Below are 25982 nucleotides of genomic sequence, written 5' to 3'. Positions count from 1 at the left end.
ACTGATCCCAGTTTTGCCACTTTACCCAACAGTGATATAAATTCCAGCTCTACCTCCTCCCTTTGGTTGGGTGGCCTATAGCAAACCCCCACAATTACTTTTCCCTTTACTTCTTCCCTATGGAGTTCTACCCACACGGATTCTAACTCCATACTTATCCCTTCCATAATATCACTCCTCTCTATCACCCTTACATTATTCTTGACATAGAGACATACCCCTCCCCCTCTTTTTCCTACCCTGTCTCTCCGGTACACCGAATACCCTTGGATATTGGCCAGCCAGTCATGTGAGGGGTCGAACCAAGTTTCCGTTATTCCCACAAGGTCTATGTCCCCCTCATGTAGTAACATTTCCAACTCATTCATTTTATTAGCTAGGCTCCTGGCATTTGCATATACCCCTCTTAGTTTTGTGGAAGTTGATAGTGAATGGTGATTATTTTTATTCCTGTTTGGTCTGAGGTTTTCCCGCACAGACCCCCCAATTGACGTTATGGAACTACTGTCGCTGCTGACTCTAATACTGCCTTCTGTCCTTTGCTCCCTCCTGCTGACTCTACTTCTGAGCCCCCCCCCCCCGTCACCTAGTTTAAAAGCCCCTCCAACTTGGTTTCTCCCCAAAAAGAGCTGTACCATCCCCATTAAGGTGCAGCCCATCCTTACTAAAGAGCCGGTAGCCGACTGAGAAGTCAGCCCAGTTCTCCAGGAACCCAAACTCCTCCTTCCTATACCAGTTCCTCAGCCACTTGTTAAGTTCCCTAATCTCCTTCTGCCTCTCTGGTGTGGCTCGAGGTACAGGCATTATTTCAGAGAAAACCACCTTGGAGGTCCTATTCTTCAATCTATTCCTTAAGTCCCTGAAATCGTTCTTTAGGATCCTCCACCTTCCTCTTACTTGGTCATTAGTGCCCACATACACCATGACCGCTGGGTCATCCTCAGCCCCCCCCAATAATCTGTCTACCCGATCCGTGATGTGCTGAACTCGAGTGCCCGGTAAACAACATACTGTCCGGCTACCGCAATCTTTTCGACAGATTGCACTCTCTGTCCTCTTGATGATTGAGTCCCCTACTACCAAAACCTGTCTAACCTTTCCTGAATCTCGGCCCCCCTTCTTCCTAGTTCTTCTTCACTTTCTGCCATTAGTGTGGTATTAAGTGAAACTAAAATCAGTGCTAAACCAAAAATCACCTAAATTAAAGACGTGTTACAATCCCAATAGCAGCATACATTCAGTGCTTCCACATAACACAAATAAACGTAAATAGTCAAAGTAATGCAGTGCCAGAGGAAATAATGAATCAGCGAAAATTACAATAGATAAATTAATATCATAAAATGGTGACTATGCACAGTAAATATAAAGTTCAAGTGCTACCAATGAATACATAAAATAAATAATATGACAGTGATTCAGCAATCACTGTCAAAGAGTACTACAGTGAACATGAAGTGCAAGTGCTGCCAATAAAAATATATTGTGACAGTGATTAAATAATCATACAAATATTACAAGTGGTGGGCAATACATAATATATTAAAATGAATAATGTGCCAAGCCCATAATAAAAATTAGAAATATCTTCAGTGCTGTGCAAAAATGCAATCAAGGTGCTGGTGCTCCAATACCATACATGTGACTCCGTGTGCTGGTAATACATGTACTAGCAGCTCACCTCCCAATCTGGCTCACAAATTATAATGAGCCAGACACGCTGTGTGCATTCTAAGGTGCTACGGGGAATGGACTTGTCACCTCCTCCTACTCTAACAAGGTAGGGATACCTCCCAGTAAGTAATGGTGAATAAACAGCCAGACCCGCTCTGTGCACTACCAAAGTAATGGGGTACTAGGAAGGTCACCTCCTCCTTCTCCTCTCTCAGGGTGGGGGTACCATGTGTAAAAGTAAAGACACAATCTCCTAGTGCTCTCCGTTTTAACAATTTATTAAAGGATGGGAATAAAAGTAAATTACTCACAATACAAAGCACTCAGCGAGTGCCGGCATGACAGGCATGGATGTGATGTGGCGTGTCTGAACAGGGTCTGCATGATTCGTTCCCGTGCTTTATTTCCATCCAAACTGGTTATCAGCCATGCCCGGGAATGCCATTTGTTTGCCACTTGAGTATTTAAACAATTATGTATTCCCTTTATGAAATGTACACTATGTGTTTTTATTGCAAATTTCCATTGTGATCTGTTTTTAACTTTTTCCAATAAAAATTATATATTTTTATTCACTGTTTTGATTGCCTTAAAAATCCAATTTTTGAGGTGTTTTCCATTGTTTTGTAAAAAATGCTTTTTTATTTAATGCAGGGAATGCATTCGGGTAAAAAAAAAGTTTTGGTTTTAGAACCACTTTAAATATTAAGGCCTAAGGTCAGTGTGTCGAGAACAGTTCTGTGGCCAGGAGTATGACACAATAAGGCAGGGGGTACCATCAACAACAGGTAGGTGGAAGCAGAGCAGGTACTTACACAATCTGGTGCCAATATCACACATCACTGATTTACTAACAGACATATCTAACTGGATGTCACACCACGTCCCCAAATTCAATCTATCCAAAACTGAGCCCATAATATTTCCTTCCCTACGTGGCCCTTCCCCAGACTTCTCTGTCAAGATCAATGGCACAATTATCTGTCTGCTCCCACATGCCAAGGTGCTAGGGGTAACCCTGGACTCTGAACTGTCCTTTCAGGCCCACATCCAATCCCTGTCCAAATCATGTCGCCCCAATCTCTGCAACATCTCCAGAATACGCCCCTTTTTCCCTAATTGATACAACTAAGCTTCTAATTCACTCCCTTTTTATCTCTCACCTTGACTACTGCAACTCCCTCCTCATTAGATTACCTTTACATAGGCTATCCCTCCTTCAGTCCATCATGAATGCTGCTGCAAGATTCATCCACCTTACCAACTGTTCAGTGTCCTCCACCCCTCTCTGCCAATCCCTCCACTGGTTTCCGCTCACCCAACAAATAAAATTCAAAGTTTTAACAATAACTTACAAAGCTATCCACAACTCTGCCCCCAGCTACATCACTAACCTGGTCTCAAAATATCAACCAAGCTGCTCTCTTTGGTCCTCCCAAGACCTCCTGCTTTCTAGCTCCCTTGTCACCTCCTCCCATGCTCACCTCCAGGATTTCCCCGAGATTCTCCCATCCTTTGGAACTTCCTACCCCAATATGTCCCACTATCTCCAAATCTATCCATTTTTAGACGATCCCTGAAAACCCTTCTCTTTAAAGAAGCCTATCCTGCTTCTAATTAATACACTATTTTTACTTTCTCCATCAGCTCATCACCCACAGTTGTTACCTTCTATATCACTTGACCCTCCCTCTTAGATTTTAAGCTCTAACGAGTAGGGCCCTCTAAATCCTACTGTATCAAACTGTATTGTAACTGTAATGTCTACCCTCATTTTGTAAAGCGCTGCGAAAACTGTTGGTTCTATAAAAATCCTGTATAATATATTAATAAAATTTAACCATTTGCAGCTCCCCTTTCTGGACTGAGATGCTGGGTCAGAGTTGACATAGTCATAGAAATCACTGAAAGGAAATCTGTTAAAGTGGAAGTAAACCCTCTTATCGTTTTCAGTCAAGGAAGCTGCCATCTTGGCCTCTGTTTAATCTTCAACTGCCATGATGCTGCACATGTGATCAGTTATTACACCAGCCATTGGATGGTTTGACAGTTTGGTTAAGAGCACAACCAATATGACAGCTAGTATTTCCGGCATGCTGGGAATATAACTGCTTTTTGGAAACCAATGTTAATCGATGGGTTTACTTCCACTTTAAGGTAAAAAAAAAATCCTAATGGAAGATGGCCTGTAATAGAAGATCCAGTGGCCTTTGTTTTTAAACTCTACTCCATTCCAATGCTGTAGCCTCCATTATTGTCCCATTGACTCTTCTGGGAGTGTCAGATATCTGTGTCACCTGCCATACATTATGGGTACATTGTAAAGTCACTGCTCAGTCTTGTAGTGAAGAAGGGTTCAGAGGACAAAATCACTTTCTGCAGCAGACAGATGATATCATGTTTCTAGATTCCTTCTCTCAGGCAGATATGAAGAGAATATGCCTAGGCTGGAGCACAGGAACTACTTATTCCTAATAAAAGGTACAGTTTTCTTTCGATAAATCTAAAGTACCTCATCAGGAATTAATTATTGCTGACATGCAAAGTTACATTACATTTTAATGTATAGTGGTTTTATATTTTATTTCTTTATAAAGGCCAGGTACATGTGAAATATAACATATTACTATTTTACATACTGCTTTTGAGCCTGCGGGCGAGGCTTTAGGCTCCTTTTAACATTTCAAGGCTCTTAGTTTGAATGTTTGATAAAAGAGGGCTATTTTTTACACAGCTTATGACTCATATGCATTGGCTCATCCCTTATCCAATGACTCATTCCAAAGTTTCCAAAGCTGAAATCCAGGATAAACAAATGTGATTTAAATACAAGAGCCTTGTGTGTTATTACTTGATTATTGGTGTCCTTTGTGTATTTCTTCTAGATCTGTGTAGTGATCCGAAATGAAATAACTTCTGCACTTTGCATGCAGGAGTTTCCTGTATAGACCAGTCCCTGATTCTTTCTTTCCATGTGCAGGGTGGCTGGTCGTGCATCTGCCCTATTGTACTTTTCTATCTGCTAAGTCCCACCTGTGTTCTCTTCACAGGCTATGTCCACTTGTCCAGCACAGTGACAATGTACCTGCCACATTTACAGAAAAATATCTAGGTATGCCAAGGTGTTTGGCGAACACAAAGTGGATTTAAATAAAAAGCAAACAGCTGTCTTCTTAGCTATCCCATAGTATTGTGGGAATCCTTTGTCATGTAATAAATGTTTAGGTAAAAACTACTAAAATAAAACTGACCCCAGACCAATATATTTCTTTAAGAACTAATGTCAGAAGCAGAAGTTTTCAGGGCTGAGGCAAAGCTGGCCAGACTCAAGCAGGTAACTTCTATAGCTACAGATAACTGATGAGTGGGTTATTTATTATATAGACCCCATATCTCTTTAGCCTAATTTTCATAACATGGTATGCAGTACAGTGAGGTAGATTTAGCTCTTTTATGTTTTTTGAACACAATACAACACAAATAATGTATAGATTAAACCACACACCTGTATACAGCACCTGGAGGGAACTGTAACAGTGGGTAAAAGTATTTACATTTCTCAAAGTAGAGTCACACCGCATTTATCATTTTGTTTTTCCTACGCCTTACTATGCCTGACTATTCAGAACCCCATTCTTTCTATATGTGCTTATTCACACTTGTATACTCAGTCGCCCTTCGCTCAAAAAGTACACAAGCTTTTTTTTTTTTACTGTATTTAAGCATTTTTGATCCTGTAGATTTCAATGAGAATGCCTGTAAACATGCACTTCTCTTCTACTGCTGCAGCTTGATACATGTGCAAAAACACCTGTAAAACACCTGTAATAAGCCTGGAAAACTACATTGAAATACTTGTTATGGTTATATTTTGCTCAGGTTTTAATGCAGGTTTAAACATTTCATACATAGAAAAAAAATTTGAAAAGAAAATGTCTGAGGCCCTAAACAACCTGTAACCCAGTTATTAGTGATGCTCATCATTAAGCCAATGCATAACTGTATCCATCAACCACTAAATGCTTATGGGCAGTGGCGGTTGGTGCTCCATGGGTCGGGGGGCGGCAGACGGACCTGACCACGGACCACACCAGCTCCTGTCCGCACCGCACACCATACCCCTCCCTCACCCCCCGGTCGCCAACTCACTCACCCTGTGCTGCCTGTGCCCCTGGACTGACATGTGGAGGAGGCGGCTTTCCCCTCAGTCTCCTCCGTGTCCCCCTTTGTTGGTCAGGCTTCCCCTGCATCTCCTCCTTCCTCCTCCTTCGCCAAAAGGATGGATTCTCCTTTCCCAGGACACACTTCCTGATTGGCCAGGAGGAGAATCCGTGTGACAATAGCGAATATTCATTCGCTATTGTCACACAACTGGGTGGGCTCAGGGTGCAGTGCTCTGTGCCCTGAGCCCACCTTTTTTTTAAGCCTATCAGAGCCTATGGCTCTAATCGCATGCTTAAAAAAAAAAATCCCCCATTGGAATGCATGGATGGGGGGGCGCCCCTGCACCCCTATTGGACGTGCCCTACTGCTTGTGGGCATAGGATACTTCTACATTTCAGTGGCGGCCCGTGCATAGGGGGCGCTGGAGCGCCGCCCCCCTAAAAAAAAAAAAAAGAAAAAAAAAATAGAAAAAAAAAAAAATGACAAAAAAATAATAAAGTTTTGAAAAAAGAAATCGTGTTCGCAGGCCTATGCGCTCGGCCTGGTGGATATGGGGGGGGGGGTGGGGTTTACGACCCAGAAGAGTTGCCGATTGGCTGCCTTCTGGGGGCGTAACCTGGGCGCAGGAAAAAGCGCTGAGCCACCCCCACCTTGATATCCTGGCTGTGATTGGTCCAGTCTCCAGCCTGGACCAATCATCATCCAGGACATCGCTGACTCGCAATGGGGGCGGTGCCGATGCGTGCGTCAGTCACGCGCCGTCACCGCCCGATCTCCTTCCCGCCGCCCGGACCGGAAGACAGAAGACTGAAGAGGAGGACGTCCATGGCGCTGCTTGTCTCGGTTCCCGGAATCCCGCCATCCTGCCGCCGTCAGAAGGTAAGTGATTGAAGCCGACCTGTGCCATGCCTGTACCATCACCTGTGCCATCCCTATGCCATCACCTGTGCCATCACCTGTGCCATCCCTATGCCATCACCTGTGCCATTACCTGTGCCATTCCTATGCCATCACCTGTGCCATGCCTATGCCATCACCTGTGCCATGCCTGTGCCATCACCTGTGCCATGCCTATGCCATCACCTGTGCCATGCCTGTGCCATCACCTGTGCCATGCCTATGCCATCACCTGTGCCATCACCTGTGCCATGCCTATGCCATCACCTGTGCCATCGCCTATGCCATCACCTGTGCCATGCCTATGCCATCACCTGTGCCATCACCTGTGCCATGCCTATGCCATCACCTGTGCCATGTCTATGCCATGCCTATGCCATCACCTGTGCCATGCCTATGCCATCACCTGTGCCATGTCTATGCCATCACCTGTGCCATGCCTATGCCATCACCTGTGCCATGCCTATGCCATCACATGTGCCATCACCTGTGCCATGCCTATACCATCACATGTGCCATGCCTATGCCATCACCTGTGCCATCACCTGTGCCATGCCTATGCCATCACCTGTGCCATGCCTATGCCATCACCTGTGCCATCACCTGTGCCATGCCTATGCTATCACATGTGCCATGTCTATGCCATGCCTATGCCATCACCTGTGCCATGCCTATGCCATCACCTGTGCCATGTCTATGCCATCACCTGTGCCATGCCTATGCCATCACCTGTGCCATGCCTATGCCATCACATGTGCCATCACCTGTGCCATGCCTATACCATCACATGTGCCATGCCTATGCCATCACCTGTGCCATGCCTGTACCATGACCTCAAAGTCATGCAATTTTTTTACTGCGTTTTTTGACGCAAAGCAATACCTATTACATTTTTCTTTTTGCGCCACCCCCCCCCCCCCCCCCAAAATTTTGAGCACCAGCCGCCACTGCTACATTTATAGACAGACAGATTACAAGCTCAAAGTGTATCAAACCCAATTTTGTCACATGGCTAAAATTATTGAATAAGCTCCACTGGAGTCTAAAAATACAATAAGGGCCTTCATCCTTATGCTGCATTGGATGCAATAAGGCTGGTCCTGTCTCTGTACGTGGATATTTGTCTCTACCATACAGCAGTATGAAAGTACAGTTCTAATTTTGTTTCGTTTAAAGTGTCATTAAAGGCATTTTACAGTTTTGGATAGAGTGGACAGGGATTAGAACTCTTGTCAGGTTTTTATTGCTGTCTGTGCCCCCATTCCGGAGATTCGCCCTCTCTATTTGTCCTGTTTAATGTTATAAAAGGGAAAGTAAAAGAAAATCCCAAGTTTTGGGTTGACATCAGAACAGGAATAGAGGGGAAATCTTCCAATGGGACACTAGTTCTGGTGACACCTCGAGATTGCCTCACTTTGGAGGGATTTTCTCTCACTTCCTGCTTTGACTATGGGGCAGAAAAGAAGGGAACTCTCCACAATGGGATACAAATGCCAAAAATAAAAAACTAACAGGGGTTAAATTCTTCTTTTGCCTTTGATGACACTTTATATCTTTCTCATTGAGGAGACTGATAAAACTGTTTTACTTACCTATTCTTTGAGCAATATCTGCCGCTCTCTCACCCCAAATACCTTTGGTAGCAACAAGTACTACATCCCCTTTTTCCACCACGTTAAAGATGGCTGTCTCCATAGCGCAATGGCCTGATCCACTCACAGCCAAGGTCAGCTTGTTCTGTGTCTGAAAGGCATACTGTATTCCCAGCTTAATGTCATCCATTATCTGCGAAGAATAATACAAGGTGTCTGTAAAGTACAGAACCACTAAATCCAGGCAAACATTTGAAGTACTTTAAGAGAGGTATATTTTGCTTATCACTATGCACTTTTAAATGCAAAGCCCAAAAATCTGCATTAAAGTTTAATGACAAGTGATATAAAGATTCAGCTGGCGTATCATTTATTTCTCCATTTATGGCATCATTTGCAAGTTATAGACTAAAGGGGTTGCATTTTAAGAGATTGCAAGAGGCCTAAAGGAGCTGAATGGCTTCTTCTATTGCCCTTAAAGTCAATGGGTGCAACTGAAATCATGGCCATTATTGCACCCTTACTCCAAGATAGGTCCTGCAGACCTGTCCCTGAAATCTCCCACACTGTACATATTAAAATCATTACATATAGTATCTCACAAAAGTGAGTACACCCCTCACATTTTTGTAAATATATTATTATACCTTTTCATGTGACAACACTGAAGAAAAAACACTTTGCTACAATGTAAAGTAGTGAGTGTACAACTTGTATAACAGTGTAAATTAGCTTTCCCCTCAAAATAACTCAACACACAGTCATTAATGTCTAAACCGCTGGCAAGAAAAGTGAGTACACCCCTAAGTGAAAATGTCCAAATTGGGCCCAATTAGCCACTTTCCCTCCCCGGGGTCATGTGACTCGTTAGTGTTACAAGGTCTCAGGTGTGAATGGGCAGCAAGTGTGTTAAGTTTGGTGTTATCGCTCTCACTCTCTGAGGGTAAAGGTGATGCATGGCCAAGCATGTCTCCAGAGCTAAACCCTATTGAGCATCTGTGGGGCATCCTCAAAGGGAAGGTGGAGGAGCGCAAGGTCTCTAACATCCACCAGCTCCATGATGTCATCACGGAGGAGTGGAAGAGGACTCCAGTGGCAACCTGTGAAGCTCCTGAACTCCATGCCCAAGAGGGTTAAGGCAGTGCTGGAAAATATTAGTGGCCACACAAAATATTGACACGTTGGGCCCAATTTGGACCTTTTGACTTAGGGGTGTACTCACTTTAGTTGCCAGCGGTTTACACATTAATGTGTGTTGAGTTTTTTTGAGGGGGCAGCAAATTTACACTGTTATACAAGCTATACACTCACTACTTTACATTGTAGCAAAGTGTAATTTCTTCAGTGTTGTCACATGAAAAGATATAATAAAATATTTACAAAAATGTGAGGGGTGTACTCACTTTTGTGAGATAGCGTAACTCACTAAACCAGCCTTTCTCAGTTTTTTAACATGGGGAAACCCTTGAAATATTTTTTTTTGCTCAGGGAACCCTTGCTAATAATTACTATATCTAAAGCTATTTGTAGGTTAGTAGAATGGTTACTAGGATGAGTGCTCCTTATATTTGAGGTCGTTGAGAAGAATCCCCTTTATAGATACAGTAGCTAAAAAGATCATTGTTGTCAGTGGTTACTCATCTGAGAGGCAAAAGTTGCTCATTGCTCAAGGAAACCCCTGGAGGAACCTTTGGGTTCCTCAAAACCCTGGTTGAGAAAGGCTGCACTAAACCACTACACACTATATTACCAAAAGTATTGGGATGCCTGCCTTCATGCGCACATGCACTTTAATGGCATCCCAGTCTTAGTCTGTAGGGCTCAATATTGAGTTTTGCAGCAATAACAGCTTCAGCTTTCTGGGAAGGCTGTCTACAAGGTGTGACTATGGGAATGTTTGACCATTCTTCTACAAGTGCTTTCTAGAAGTGGGTGGGTGAGGTCAGGCACTGATGTGGACGAGAAGGCCTGGCTCGCAGTTTCTGCTCTATTTCATCCCAATGGTGTTCTATCGGGTTGAGGTCAGGACTCTATGCAGACCAGTCAAGTTCCTCCACCCCCAAACTCTCTCATCCCTGTCTTTATGGACCTTGCTTTGTGCACTGGCGGGCAGTCATATTGGAACAGGAAGGGAATGTGGAAGAGAAGGCCTGGCTCACAGTCTCCGCTCTGATTCATCCCAAAGGTGTTCTATCTGGTTGAGGTCAGGACTGCTTTGTGTATTAGTCCAGATCATTTGGTGGAGAGGGGATTATGGTGTGGGGTTGTTTTTCAGAAGCTGGGCTTGTCCCCTTAGTTCCAGTGAAAGGAACTCTAAAGGCGTCAGCATACCAAGACATTTTGGACAATTTCATGCTCCAACTTTATGGGAACAGTTTTGGGATGGCCCCTTCCTGTTCCAACATGGCTGCCCTTCATAAATGAGCTCCTGTGCTGCTTCTTTTTACCCTGCTGCTGTAGACACTGGCCTATGACTATTGTATAGTAAATACAGCTCTGGATGCCATCTCTATGAATATTACATTAGACCATCTGTACTCACACTACTAAGATCCATTTTTATAAATCTGTTATTTTTCAGATTCTTTTTCACAGCTGGTAAGTTGATGAAATGAACAAGAACTAAAAAAAACACACAATAATGTTTTTTCAGTTTTGATAAATGTTTCACGGTGTTCAGATGTCTTTTTGTACCTTTTGGGGTCTAGCCTGCAAAGAATGTTCAGACAGCGAAATTGGGAAATGCTTGTTATGGGACGACACTGCCATGGTAAACATTTGAATTAGACGGTTTGTTATAATTGTTAAGTAATGGTTGCAAGACAATATAATAACAGCTTTTTGTACTCAGCTATTCTCCGACATCCCACAATCTTCCCATCACTCTCTGGCCATTTGCATATAGTTATTTTCTAGATGTTCCTTGGCTGTTCGGTGGCCAGTATTTTTATTTTTTTTTTGGTTGTTGCTTGTCTTATAAAACCAAATTAAAGCTATCTGCGCCATCACATACTTTTGTCACACGTGGAGACATGCAGTAATACAATGGTATGTACAGTTTGTGTGTTTTTACCCAATAAAGCAATTATACAACAGGTTACTACATATAAGAAATGCACTGTATACACATAAATGACTATTCCCAATAACACAAATTCACATGACTGTTTTGTAAGGTATTTGGGAAGAATTGTAAATTAGAAGAACATGGGAATCAAGCTCCGTATTATATTCAGATTATGTGCAAAATGATAGTAAATAACAGCTGCCTGCATTGTCTTATAGCTTCCTATTAGATAGGTCCAGTATCCACAAACATTTCAATTACCTTTGAAATGTTTTATCTTTATGATATTGTTACCATGCTTTTGCCATGTATTTATTATGTGTTTTCTATGCATTTAGAGATGGTATCAGATGTTGGAAAGGGGGGGGGGCATGGTAACTTTAATGGATATGTGTGGGGGTTACCCTTATAATAGAAGCTTTAATGTCAATGTTTTCGCTAAATTTTTTCTCTTTTTTTATTAATATCGCAAAAAATGAAAATCGCACAGGTGATCAAATACCACCAAAAGAAAGCTCTGTTTGTGGGAAAAAAAGGACGTAAATTTAGTTTGGGTACAGGGTTGCATGACCGCACAATTGTCAGTTAAAGTCGCGCAGTGCCAAGTTGAAAAAAGTGGCCTGGACGTTAAAGAGGTTGTAAACTCAGTTAAATTTTTTTTTTTTTACAAGCTGAAAGAGAAACACATAATGAGCTAGTATGCATCGCATACTAGCTCATTATGAAATACTTACCTTAGAACGAGCCCTCGCCGTGCCGTCTGCTCACCTCTGTGACATGTCCACTCGCCGGTCTTCCGGGATCGCGGCATCCGGCCATCTGATTGGCCGGAGCCGCGGTGACCTGTGCCGACAGTCACGGCACGGGTCTCTGAAGAAATGGCACCAGCGGCCGTTCCTTCAGAGCGCATGCGCCAGTGACGTCACTGGCTGCATGTAAGGTAAATATCTCCTAAACGGTACATGTTTAGGAGATATTTACAGTACCTATAGGTAAGCCTTATCATAGGCTTACCTATAGGTAAAAGTGTCAGAGGAGGGTTTACTTCCTCTTTAAGCAGGAAAATCCTCCGGGGCTAAAGTGGTTAAAATGCTGTATGTTGGATATGTGGGGGAAATTATAATCCATTTTGAGGATGCATTGGAGCCTAATTCTACCCCATAATGTCAGATCTCCCTGCATTCATATTAACTTGTATAAATAAATAAAAACAAAGTTCAATCTGATCTCAGACTAATATAGTTAAATGGGGAAGGAACAGAATCTATGTCTGGTTTTGAATTCTGCCAGTTTGATAGTTTTCTAGATTTCCTTTCAGGAAGCGAGAGGAAATCTTGCCAGTGGGCACACAAAAAAAAAGTCAAACACAATGTAATAAGTCAGCACTATCAGTGTAAATTTGAAACAAAAAGCTGTTTGCAATAGGTATAGATATACAATAAACCCACAAAAGAAATACAAAAGTAATTGCAGCGTTCAAGTGCTGCAAAAACTTTTTTTATTATAAAAAAAAGTCAAGACCACACAAAGGTTCTAATTCTTCGCAATTACTGTATGCTTCCCCATTGGGGAGATTTTTCTCCATTTCCTTTCTGTGTGATATTCTGTCAACCATACATACACAGAAAAAGACTACACACATAGAAAACAGTGAAAGGTGAACTTATGATTTTAGGATCTGTACTGGAGAATAATCAGCTAGACTCGCAGGGATTCCCAAACTACGGCCCTGCAGCTGTTGCAGAACTACCAGAGATGTATAGCAACTAAGTAGAACTACTTCACTACTGTACTTAAGTACAGAAAGGCGGTATCTGTACTTTCCTAGAGTAGAATTTTTTTCTCCTACTTCCACTTTTACTTCACTACATTTTTTCAATGATTTCAATACTTCTACTCCAATATTTTTTTTTTTGTGCTGCATAGTTACTTGTTACTATTATAAAAATTACCACTGCCAGAACAGTAGATGGCAGGTTTCATGAAGCTCAAAACATGTGTATTATCAGCGCATACGAAAATAAATGCTACTGTATGTATAAATAAAAGCTGCATTTGAAATAATAAAAAACAATATGATGTTCAAACGTTTGACTTCTTTCTTTAATAACTACATAACACAGTACTTGTACTTTTACTTTCAGTACTTGAGTAGCAATTTTTTCTCAAAACTACTGGTACTTTTACTTTCAGTACTTGAGTAGCAACAATTTTTAAAAAACTACTTGCAATACTTAAGTACAAAAAATGTTGAATACTTTAGTACTTCTACTCAAGTCACTTTTTGATTGAGCTCTTCCACTTCTACTCAAGTCACTTTTTGATCCAGCACTTTTACTTTTACTCAAGTATGGGTTTTGAGTACTTTATACAACTCTGAGAACTACACATCCCAGGAGGCATTGTAAAACTCTGACATTCACATACATGACTAGGCACTGGCTCCCGATTGCCCAGCGAATTAAATTCAAAATACTAACCATAACATACAAAGCCATTCACAACTCTGCCCCGAGCTACATCACCAATCTTGTCTCCAAATATCACCCAAACCGTCCTCTCCGCTCCTCTCAAGACCTCCTGCTCTCAAGCTCCCTTGTGTCCTCCTCTCATGCTCATCTCCAGGATTTCTCCAGGGCCTCTCCCATCCTCTGGAACGCTCTACCTCAACCTGTACGGCTATCCCCTACTCTAGCTGCTTTCAGGCGATCCCTGCAAACTCATCTCTTCAGGGAAGCCTATCACACCACCAACTAATCTTCCGTCAGCTCATTCCCTACTCTTACAACCTCTTGTATCACCTGCCCCACCCTATTAGATTGTAAGCTTTTCTGAGCAGGGCCCTCTTAATCCTCTTGTATTTTATTGTATATGTACTGTCTCCCTCTAATATTGTAAAGCGCTGCGTAAACTGCTGGCGCTATAGAAATCCTGAATAATAATAATAATAATAATGATGGGAATTGTAGTTCTTGAACAATAGGAGGGCCGTAGTTTGGGAATCCCTGAGCTAGAGGTAAAAGCCCCATCCAGCTACTGGTGTCTACCACTATAGCTCCAGCAAAAGCATGTACAAGTAGGTTATTCATACCTCCAAACCACCATCACCAAGCCTATATCATATTTTAGATGGTCTTTCCTTACCTGGAACATCTCAGGATGTAATGGACTAATTATTGGTAATGCTCCTGCTGCCTGGATACGAGGATACAAATTGGCAGGGCCAGGCCCCAGCATAAGCCTCTGAGGAACATGTATAGGAAGTAGAAGGGATTCAGGGACACTAACAGACAGCAGGGAAGACATCCTTCTACGCTATTCAGTTTCTAGTGAGCATACTGCAGGCAACAAAGATTTGCTGCTCGTTATATAGTGTCTTCATTAACAAGAGCTGCCAAGTGACCCTTATCCTGCCATTACATCTAAGATTGCTTCTTGCATAAGGACTCAGCACTGCAAGCACATGAGTGCTTCCTTCTCATCTCCAGGAATGATACTGTGGCCTGCCATGGCATCTATGGAAAGGCTTTACTGCATCATCTGACATACTATTCTATCTGGGCCATAGCGAATTCTTTCATCTGAGATGTCATTGTAAGCTATTACACAGAGCAGGAGGAAACTCAAGAGAATTATACACATTCCAGTGCAATAGAAGGATACAACTGATTTTCCAAGTGAGGTGCAACCTTTTTCATTCATTTGTGCTTTAACCACTTTAGCCCCGGAGGATTTTCCTGCTTAACATCCAGGCCACTTTTTGCAACTTGGCATTGCGTGACTTTAACTGACAATTGCGCGGTCATGCAACGCCGTACCCAAACAAAATTTACGTCCTTTTTTCCCCACAAACAGAGCTTTCTTTTGGTGGTATTTGGTCACCTCTGCGCTTTTGATTTTTTGCAATATTAATAAAAAAAGAGTGAGAATTTTGCGAAAAAATTGACATTTTCTACTTTGACAGTTAAAAAATATCTAATATATTCAATTTGTGTCATATATTTAGGCCAAAATGTATTTAGCTACATGTCTTTGACAAAAAAATTCTCAATGAGCGTATTTTTAACCACTTTAAGACCGGAAGATTTTTCCCCGTTCCTGACCAGGCCATATTTTGCAATTCAGCACTGCGAGATTTTAACGGACAATTGCGCTGTCGTGCGATGCTGTACCCAAATTAAATTTATGTCCTTTTTTTCCCCACAAATAGAGATTTCTTTTGGTGGTATTTGATCACCTGTGTGATTTTTAATTTTTGAAAAAAAGAGCGACAATTTTGAAAAAAAATATTTGAAAAAATACTGTTTACATTCTGATATATAACATTCCCCCAAAAAAATTTTAAAAAAATCTAAATTTTTTAGCATTTTAGGCCAATTTGTTTTCTGCTACATATTTTTGGTAAAAAAAATATCACAATAAGTGTATTTTGACCGGTTTGCGCAAAAGTTATTGCGTTTACTAATTATGGGAAAGATTTGTCATTTTTATTGTTTATTTATTTTACTAGTAATGGCGGCGATCTGCAATTTTTTTTCTGGACTGCGACATTGCAGCGGACAGATCAGACCCCTGACTGACATTTTTGATACTTTTGGGGGTACCAGTGACATTACTACAGTAATCAGTGCTAAAAATAGGCACTGTTACTGTAATAATGACACTGGTAGGGAAGGGGTTAACACTGTTGGTGATCAAGGGGTTAAATGTATGCCTCATGCTTACTGATGTGTGTGGGGGGAGGGGGTTGTGTGACAGAGACACAGATCGCAGGTTCAGCTATGCTGAATCCTGTAATCTGTCCCTGCCTGTCACATAGGAGATTCGCCAGCTTTGTTTACACAAGCGGGCGGATTTCCTCACTCGATCCCTGATGATCGGGGAAGAGCGGCGGTGATCACCTCCTTTCCTCCGCTGGCCCGACTCCCGCTGTGTCTGAATACAGCGGGAGCGAGCCTCCGGCGGCGCACACGCGCGCGGCGCCGAGAGGGGGCAGGATCCAGCGATGTAGGTCTACGTCGCTGGACCCAGGAGAGCCACTTTGCCGCAGTAGGCTCCATGTGAGCAGACGGCCAGTGGTTAAAGTTCTGCGTGTTAAATATTTTCAGGCAGTTGCACTATATTCTCTATGTGCTCTTTGGCTGTTATTCATATTGATTAATAACAAAAGTAAATGTGTCTGCTAGATTGAAACAAACTAGTCCGAAAGTGATTTTTCTGAGTCATAATGTACAAGGCAACATTAGTGCTTGTGGGGACGGGACTTTGCTCGTGTCAGAACTGCTTCTCTTCCTATAAAAGTTAAAGCAGAATTTAACTGCATCTTAGAACCAGAAACCAAAAGCGCTATTCAATTCATTTTTAATATCAAAGGAAACTCACCTATCCAAACATGTCTCCATGCTTTATTTTGTTGAGAAATCACTTTGATAATCACTCCCTTAGCATTTTTAGCCATCATCTTTAATAAGGGCAGATAATTCATGTAGAATTTACTTCCTGAAATCCATCTGCCCTTAGCTTAGTCATGCAGGCATGAGAGTGTGCTTAGCTGAGAAAGCCCGTCCCCTCTCCTCCACATTAAAAAAAATGTCCCATGAAGACTCCTGGGATGTATGACATTATTTTTGGTCAAGGCTAGAACCCAGAAAGCAAATGTAAAAAAAAAAAAAAAAAAACAAGTACATTTAACCACTTTATCTCCAGAAGGTTTTACCCCCTTTATGACCAGGGCATTTTTTGCTATTCAGCACTGTGCTTTAACTGGCAATTGCTTGGTCGTGGAACACAGTACGCAAATATAATTTCTCTCATTTTTTTCACACAAATAGAGCTTTCTTTTGGTGGTATTTAATCACCACTGTATATTTTTATTTTGGAAAAAATAAAACTACATTTGTCTTAGTCCCCATTCACACTAAGGCGACCTGTGAGGCGACCTGGTCGCCTCACAGGTCGCCGTAGGTCGCCTTCCATAGGGAAGCTGCGGACCCGTTCTAATAGGAGCGACACAAGTCGCTCCGACTTAGAAAAAGGGTCCGGAGCTTCTTTGGGGCGACCTGGAGGCGACCGCCATAGACTTCAATGTTATGAAGTCCGTGCCGGCCGCTCCGAGGTCGCGGCGCGCTGCTCGCACCGCGACCTCGGAGGTCGCCCCCCCAAGTCGGATCGCCCCAGTGTGAACGGGGCCTAAATGTCTGTTATAACATTTTGCAAACAAATAATCTTTCTTCATAAATTTAGGCCAAAATGTAGTCTGCTAAGTTTCTTTGGTAAAAATAACCCAAATCAGTGTATATATATTTTTTTTAGTCTGTGTGAAAGTAATAGAGTCTACAAACTTTGGTATATACATTTGAAAATTGATCAGTCCTGATATATTGATGGCCTGATCTCTTGATTAACCCATTTTTGGAAAGTAAACAGCCCAAGGTATGTAGTAAGAGGCATAGCAAAATGTTGAAGTTGTAATGTTTTGTCACCATTTGTTCAGAAATGAAGAAATTAAATAAAATGTTTTTTTTTTTTTTCATAAATTTTTTTTCTTACATACTGTCACCAGTATAGTATAGCGTCATCATATAATTGGTGTGGCAGTAATCAAAAATAGTGACTGCTAACAGTTTGAAAAAAAAAAAAAAATATGTTTTTATTCAATTCTGTGAACATTTTTTTTTTTTTTTCTTTGACACTGTACTACTTTAGGGGGTGATCAGAGATTTTTCATTTTTTCACTGTTATTGCTTATAACATCTACTTGTCTGAGCAATTAACTAAACTGAGATCAGTTCATGACTAGCAGTGCTCTCTGGTGGGTTCCACAAAACAAACAGGCATCACTCATGAGCGCAGATGCGCACAAATACCTGCTAATGTGTTCAAATTGCCATTTACATATTATGCAGAACAAGGGAATACTTTTTTTGCACATTTGCACTTAAGTGTGGGCATGTGCGCAAAATTGCACGAACGTATATATGCGAAAATGCACGTAAATACGTGCAAAATACATTTAAAAAATAAATCTGAAAAAAAAAAAAGTCTGAAAAAGTAGATGCTCAAACAGGAATATCATGTGCAAGAGGCCTAAAAAGCAACCAAATAAACCTCATGTTTGAAAAATTGTGACAGTCCCAACTTCTTGTATATATATTGCAATCTTGTGCTGCACCACGTGCTGCACACGCCATCTCCTCCAACTGCTAACCTGGGGCTTAGACCTCATAAGATGTCATTTACCATATGTGAATCCCCATAGGTGCTCAAAAAGTGAAAGGTTGAATCATCATTATGTTTTCCCTATAAACACAAAAATGTATTAAACTGTAAGTAAAAAACACACTCACATGGTACTATGCACTGGACTGGTGCACCACAGGTAATTAGCTTTACATTGTCCCCTTAAGACAGGGATGTCAAACTCTATTTCATTGTGGGCCACATCAGCATTATGTTTGCCCTCAAAGGGCCAGTTGTATTTCTAAGACTATTTATCTACTAGATACATAGAAGTACATGGCGTACAGAGTGCAGAGTTCAGGGGTGAGCTGTGCACAGAGCGCAGTGTTGAGGAGTGCAGTACACACAGAGTGAATGGTTTGGGGGTGCGCAACTTACAGAGTGCAAGGCTTAGAAGTGTGTTACATACAGAGTGCAGCGTTCAGGAGTGCGTTGCGCACAAAGTGCAGAGTTCAGGAGTGTGCATCGTACAGAGTGCAGAGTACAGGAGTGCACTACGTACAGAGTGCACAGTTTAGGAGTACGTGGCATACAGTGTGCAGAGTTCAGGAGTGTGCAGCATACAGAGTGCAGAGTACAGGAGTGCACTACGTACAGAGTGCATAGTTTAGGAGTACGTGGCATACAGTGTGCAGAGTTCAGGAGTGTGCAGCGTACAGAGTGCAGAGTACAGGAGTGCACTACGTACAGAGTGCACAGTTTAGGAGTACGTGGCATACAGTGTGCAGAGTTCAGGAGTGTGCAGCGTACAGAGTGCAGAGTACAGGAGTGCACTACGTACAGAGTGCAGAGTTTAGGAGTACGTGGCATACAGTGTGCAGAGTTCAGGAGTGTGCAGCGTACAGAGTGCAGAGTACAGGAGTGCACTACGTACAGAGTGCACAGTTTAGGAGTACGTGGCATACAGTGTGCAGAGTTCAGGAGTGTGCAGCGTACAGAGTGCAGAGTACAGGAGTGCACTACGTACAGAGTGCAGAGTTTAGGAGTACGTGGCATACAGTGTGCAGAGTTCAGGAGTGTGCAGCGTACAGAGTGCAGAGTACAGGAGTGCACTACGTACAGAGTGCACAGTTTAGGAGTACGTGGCATACAGTGTGCAGAGTTCAGGAGTGTGCAGCGTACACAGTGCAGAGTTTAGGAGTGCACAGTGTACAGAGTGCACGGTTTAGGAGTGGGCTGTGCACAGTGTGCAGGGTTCAGCTCTCTTTCACAGGCTGTCCACATCTTATTTCCATCCTTCTCTTTAGCTATGACCTCTGCACCTCTCTCCCTAATCTTCCACCTCTGCACACATCTCCCTCCACAGCCCTCATCTCTCCCACCTCCCCCTCCCCCCCAAAAGCTTCTTCGCATCTCGCCTAACTGGCCCGATTCTATTACCTGAGAGACAGAGGTGGCAAAACAGAGTTTTGCCATGTTCTAGCTGAAAAAAGTCCTGGATGCAAGGGCCATATGAAATGGCCTGGCGGGCTGGATTCGGCCCACGAACATTGTATTTTACACATGTGCCTAAAGGCATAAATGGCAGCCGCACTTCATATAGTCAAGTTCGCACTGTCCCCTTAAGGTGTGGATGGAAGCTGCAATATGTATCACATAGACTCGCACTGTCCCCTTAAGGGTGGTGGATAAACCGACTTACTGTGTATTTTGGGCTTTGTGTTTTCCCCCTGGCTTCGGTGTTACGCTACTATCATGTGGCTTCATATTGTTTTCACTATAGAAGATTGATGTGAAAAACAAGATATATATATATATATATATATATATATATATATATATATATATATATATATATATTGCAAGAAGTCAAGACAGTTGTGTATATATATATATATATATATATATATATATATATATACAACTGTATAATTGTATATATATATATATATATTTGCAAGAAGTCAAGACGTTCACAATTTTTTAGGATTATAGCAGCAGTAGTGTTGGGATACTTTCATATATCATTTAATTTTATTTATTTTGGATTTGGTAGTGGTTACGCAGGACATTTATTTTTACACAGCAATTTCGTTTTTTTACTATTGTAGACCTTTTTTCCCCACTTCCTTTAACAGGTCCAAAAAAAGGCCAGCAAAGGTGTCAGTTACAGGGAATGGGACAAACCATAAAACACTGACAGGGGGCTTTCAACAGTCAAAAAAAAAGTGTTTGCTGGAGCTTTAATTTGTCTTTTAGCCCTGGTTCACATCAGTGCATCTCTGGGTCACACCGGTGCGCTGATTTCAAAGCCGCAGATCAGTGCGATTGGCTTCAGCCATTTTTATTGCGGCTTGCAACTTTGTTTAACAGAAGTTAATGCGAGTCGCAATGAAATCCCTACAAGTGGTGCAGGAAACTTTTTCAAAGTCGCTGTGACTTGAGTCACAACTATTTAAATAGTTCATATGGTGCGACTTGTCATGCGATTTTGACCAGCAAATAAGTTGCGGATGGACTCAGAAAAACAAAAACTGCTGTGGTAATGCTAGTAAAAGACTGCATTGTATGTGTCATTTTAGATTTTGCCATAGTCACATGTTAGCGGACCCCCAACCATTAAGTTATGTGGCTTTATAATTTCTAATAATATAATAAAACTGCGCATATTTTTAACACCCTGATGGATCTGTTCACAAGCAAAGACTTCTTGGACATTCAGCAGTTTTCTTTTCTCACTTTCTAAAAAAAGTTTTAAAGATTTACAAAACAGATGAACTTCTGCTTACTGTCATTGCAGCATGAATTAAATAAAGTAATGCTAATAGTTGTGTATTTGTTACTCAATCTGTCTACAGCGCGGTGATACTGCTTCACATGACATATTCTTCCAAGATAATAGAACATAACTTAGAGAAAAGGCACACATATAAATAAATACAACCCTAGTTTCAATGTATACCATTCATTATAAGTTTATATTTATACTGTTATATATTCATTTTTGCCCAATATTTTTTTATATAGTGTGATACCCTTAGTAGACTTACCTGGAAAGTTTCGGGGTGCATATGACCAATGACATGCAGACCCCCAGCTGCTTGTATCCGTGGAGGTACATTGGAGGGCCCAGGGCCCAACATTAGACGTTGGGGCACCTGTAAAGGCTGTAGGAGGGCTGGGGATGGAGGGATAGTTGAATGCGAGGACATTCTGACAGATGTTGACCGCTGAGCTGCACACAACAGAGTATAGGAGATACCTCTAACTGTCCCTTGCATCTCTATTAACCCTTGCCTGAACACTAGGGGATGACAAACTGTGAACCTTTACCCAGTCTCTGTTAATGTGCAGTGCAGCACAGCTCTCATTTGAAAGGTGTTTTTCTTCCACCCTCCCTCTCTATCGATTTGTCACCCAGCGTCACTCCCTCCAGCACCAGGTCACAGGGGTCTGACCTGTGATCTTCAACACGGAGGACATTACACCTGTCCTCGGATGATACAACAGCTTTTATTTTGTTAGTTGTATGTCATCAATAAATATATCTTATCAGTGACATGATTTTAGTTAAAAACAAAAAAAAACTGCTCATTCAAGAGAAAACTTAAGTAGATTCATGACTGCTTTGTTTCATGTTGATGGAATATTTTTTTGGGGAAATCAACTGCTTAATCAGTAATAAACTATTACGTTGTATTGTTTGAGTTTGATGGCGTGATGAATGTGCTTTTCAATAAGTGATGCAAAAGTGTAAAGTTTAATGTTTAATTTGAGATGTCAGGTTTAGCTGGGTAATAAATAACCACTAGCTTGCCATGTGGAAGCATTAGTGGGTCTCATAGTTCTAGCATCATTAATCAAACTCATAGGCCTCCTTCACACAGGTGCATCAATCCATATACCCAGGCTAAACCATGCAGGATGCACAGATGTTCCCTGCACCCGCATGCAGGCAGCCTCCTCAAATGAATGAGAGGTATGTGGCTTAAAGGACCTACGCAGATCTCTGAACGCGCCCCTTACTGTACATCCATGCAGTCTGTTCTGATCAGTGCACTGGTCCAACATGAATGTACAGTCAGGGATGTGTTGACAGAGCCATGCAGCCACCTACTGTACCTGTCATTGATTTGAATAGGCTGCCTGCATGAAGCTACGAATATAGGAAAAAGCTAATATATCTCTAATTATCCAGACCCGTTACAAGTGTTTATATACATGTTGGGTATAAGCTCTTTAGTTTTTTCCTATATTTGATGGATTGGAGCTTCTTTCATGTTTTTTATGTTTGATGGGTTTCTGCATTATGCATTGGTCCTATATCACTGCTTATATTTGTTCCCTTTTTCTTCTCCATCTCTAATTTTTGCTACGTTTTAATTTATTTTAATTGCACCTCATTTTACTGTTAAGCTGCAAAGTTGTTTTCACTGCAGTCCCCTTTATCTCAACCTATGTGGGCGTGGGAAGCGGTATTTCTTGTTTTTGTGTTGTCTGTCTCATCTGGGTTTGTGGCTCAGATCGTGTACAGATGTGGAAATTTGCCCCTATGGTGTCACGAGTGAGATTTCCTGGGTTGTAAGTTCGCTCCTCCCATGTAGCTCGGACATCCAATGAGGCAGCGGTACAATGATCCGGTGTTCCGTGAAAATTACCTACCCGTGAGAAAAACCTACCCCTCGTCACTTCCGGTGCTCGGCACTGTATGTAACGCAGCGATTACATTAAAACAACTGTGCTGAAATACGAGTCATCTCCACTCCTGTGCCTGTCACTTCCCTCATCTCGGATAGTAAAGATAAAAGCGGCGGCGGCTGTATGAATACATAAATCACGGAGCCGAGAGCCGCTTTCATATTTACTTGCCGAGAGCAGGGAAGTGACAGGCACAGGAGCGGAGATGACTCGTATTTCTGCACAGCTGTTTTATGTAACCGCCGCGTCGGTAGGTTTATTTCACGGTACACCGTGATCATTTCATACTAGTGCGCATGCGCACTAGTAAGCTCCTCTGTTCTTCCATTAGGTATCCGGGGCTCTGAGCATGCGCACTGCTGCGCTGCTCAGCTGTTTCTGCCCGGAAGTGACGAGGGTAGGTAATTCTCACGGGGTAGGTAATTCTCACGTTACACCGGGGCTACACACGTGATCCCAGAAGTGACGCTCGTGATGAGGTCACTTCCGGCGATGATCCGAGACTGCACATGAGATCGCAGAGGTGATGCTCGTTATGAGGTCACTTCTGGACACAACACTCTGGACACAGTTGCGCCATTGGTTGGGCTGGATTTACTCCTCCCACCTAACCATGTCCTAATACGTTTATGGACTGCGTTATTGGCCGTGCCTGACTTACTCTATTCCACCTATATTGCTGAAGTATTAGACCACACTGGCATTCGTAGTATAATGTCATATACATATTCTCAGCAATATACGCCCACAATGAGGTCATTTCCGGGAATAACATGGAGACTTGGACCGCACGCCGCCGCAATCTTGCATGGCAGGGCGGAAATGCAAGTGAAGGCAACTTCCTGGCTTTTGTGTATATATATCATTTTTGGTATACAAACTTGGCAATTCTCCTATGAATATATCTGTTTGGATGAAACGCGTCAGTAATTGTACTGCCATCTCTCCATTTACATGCGCTGTTTTACAGGATGCTTGTAAGTGTATTCCTTCTCTTTTAATAAATAATATGAAGCGCACTATTTGGTTTATTTCCATTTAAGTGACAACGGTCTGGAAGTCTGGGTATCCTTTTGCTGAGTGTCCTGGTCATCCTGGCTTTAACATCTGGCGACTTTGTGGCTGTATGAAGAGACCTGTTACCATAACCTGCCTTACATGGCCCATTTTCTATAAAGAAATTTCGGTCCATGTCCTCTGGTGAGCGCATTTATATTACTTTGCTGGTGTGGGAATTCTGTCACTATCACCACGTTTACAATTTGTTTTGGATGCCATCTTTCACTTGGGACTTTTTTCATCATTGTGGACTGTGTTTCCCCCTTTTTTATTATTGTGGACTGTGTTTACCATAATTAAGTTTGTATCATTTACGAGTTTATCACTGTATTTGATTTATACACTGTCGTTTTACATATGTTTATATCATTAGCGCTGCACTTATATATTTCCAATCATAAATAAATGTTTGATAAATAAAATGGCTGCTCTGTTCCCTTTTCCCCTTCAGTCTCAAACCAAAAAAATGGAAAAATAACCCTATCCTATGCAAAATAAAAAACAGTTGAGTATGGTCCTTGTATGGTCATATGCATATATATTTTTCGTCGTGGCAACAGAGGTAGCAAAAACTTTGAATTCCAACCTTGTCTTCCATTACCATTCCAGGCATGAACAATTAGCAGGCAGACTTCTTCAGCAGGCGATGCCTGGATCTGCGAGATTGGGCCCTACACCCATAAGTGTTCCAGGACTATGGGTGAGGGATGCCTGAGGTGGACACCCGGGCCACAAGGTTCAACAACAAAGTAGACAGGTTTGTCTCCAAATCAAGAGATCCTCTGGCAGAAGCAGTGGATGCTATGATGGCTCTTTGGGATCAGCCCAATGTATGCTTGAAATCCTGGCAGATGCTCTGTGGGCTCTTCTAAATCATCAGGATCTTCTATCCAAAGGACAGATTCACCAATCCTGCTTCTCAGTCCTTGGCTTTGTCAGCATTGCTGTAGAAACCCAGGTATTGAGGGATGCAGTCCCCTCCACATTGGCGATTCCTACAGTGCTAAAAGCCAGGAAGTCCAAAAAGCCTTTAGCCCTGAAAATATTCTGTGGGCTATATACTCATCTTCTTGTGATCAGGTCAGGACCAACATTTGGCCCTGACTACAATCAAGGTCAAATCTCAATGCTTCTGATCTTGTTCCAGAGACCGCTAGCTTAAATAGAATCTTTGTTAAGGAAATCTCTCATGTGGCTCCCCTTGTACATTCACCTGTCACTCCATGAGATTTCAATTTGGTTCTTTTGACACTTGAACCTATTAGGGAAAACCCTGCTCCTTTGACATCGCTCAGAGTCCCTGCTCCATGACATCATAGGGTGTGACCCCACACATATTTTTTTGTAGCGAGGTCCCCCTTAAAATCCATATCAGGCCCAAAGGGCCTGGTATGGATTGAGGACGGACGACCATGCTGTTTTTTCTTTTAAGCCAGCTCTTTTGTTTACATTCTACTGTCAGCGGGGAATCCCCCACTGACAGCAGGGATGACTCATACTATTAGGATACAGGAGGGTGGCTGGACCAAGCCTATTTCTGACACTTGCTGTTTAAAGTTAAATTCAGTATTTTTTGCTAGAAATTTACTTCGAACCCCAAACATTATATATTTTTTTTAGCAGAGACCCTAGAGAAAAAAATGGAGATTGTT

General features: G+C 42.1%; 1 protein-coding gene across 2 annotated transcripts in view; it reads right to left on the bottom strand.

The window, feature by feature from the left end:
- AGXT (alanine--glyoxylate aminotransferase) overlaps positions 1-22016 on the bottom strand; it is a 59927-nt gene extending 37911 nt beyond the window's left edge. Inside the window, exons 1-2 of one of the 2 annotated variants that reach the window (XM_082249387.1) lie at positions 21624-22016; positions 8328-8520 (exon numbers count right to left, since the gene is read on the bottom strand). In XM_082249387.1, the coding sequence (XP_082105513.1) occupies positions 8328-8520; positions 21624-21854 (424 nt within the window). In that variant the 5' untranslated portion in view covers positions 21855-22016. Of the gene's footprint in view, positions 1-8327; positions 8521-14538; positions 14745-21623 lie in introns of those variants that run through there. The other variant, XM_082249388.1, reaches the window with a different exon arrangement.
- Between the last annotated feature and the right edge of the window lie 3966 nt (positions 22017-25982).

This window comes from Pelophylax lessonae (assembly GCF_965119305.1).
Source record: "Pelophylax lessonae genome assembly, chromosome: 3".
Taxonomy (NCBI): Eukaryota; Metazoa; Chordata; class Amphibia; order Anura; family Ranidae; genus Pelophylax; species Pelophylax lessonae.
This window is presented reverse-complemented; position numbering and strand designations above follow the sequence as displayed.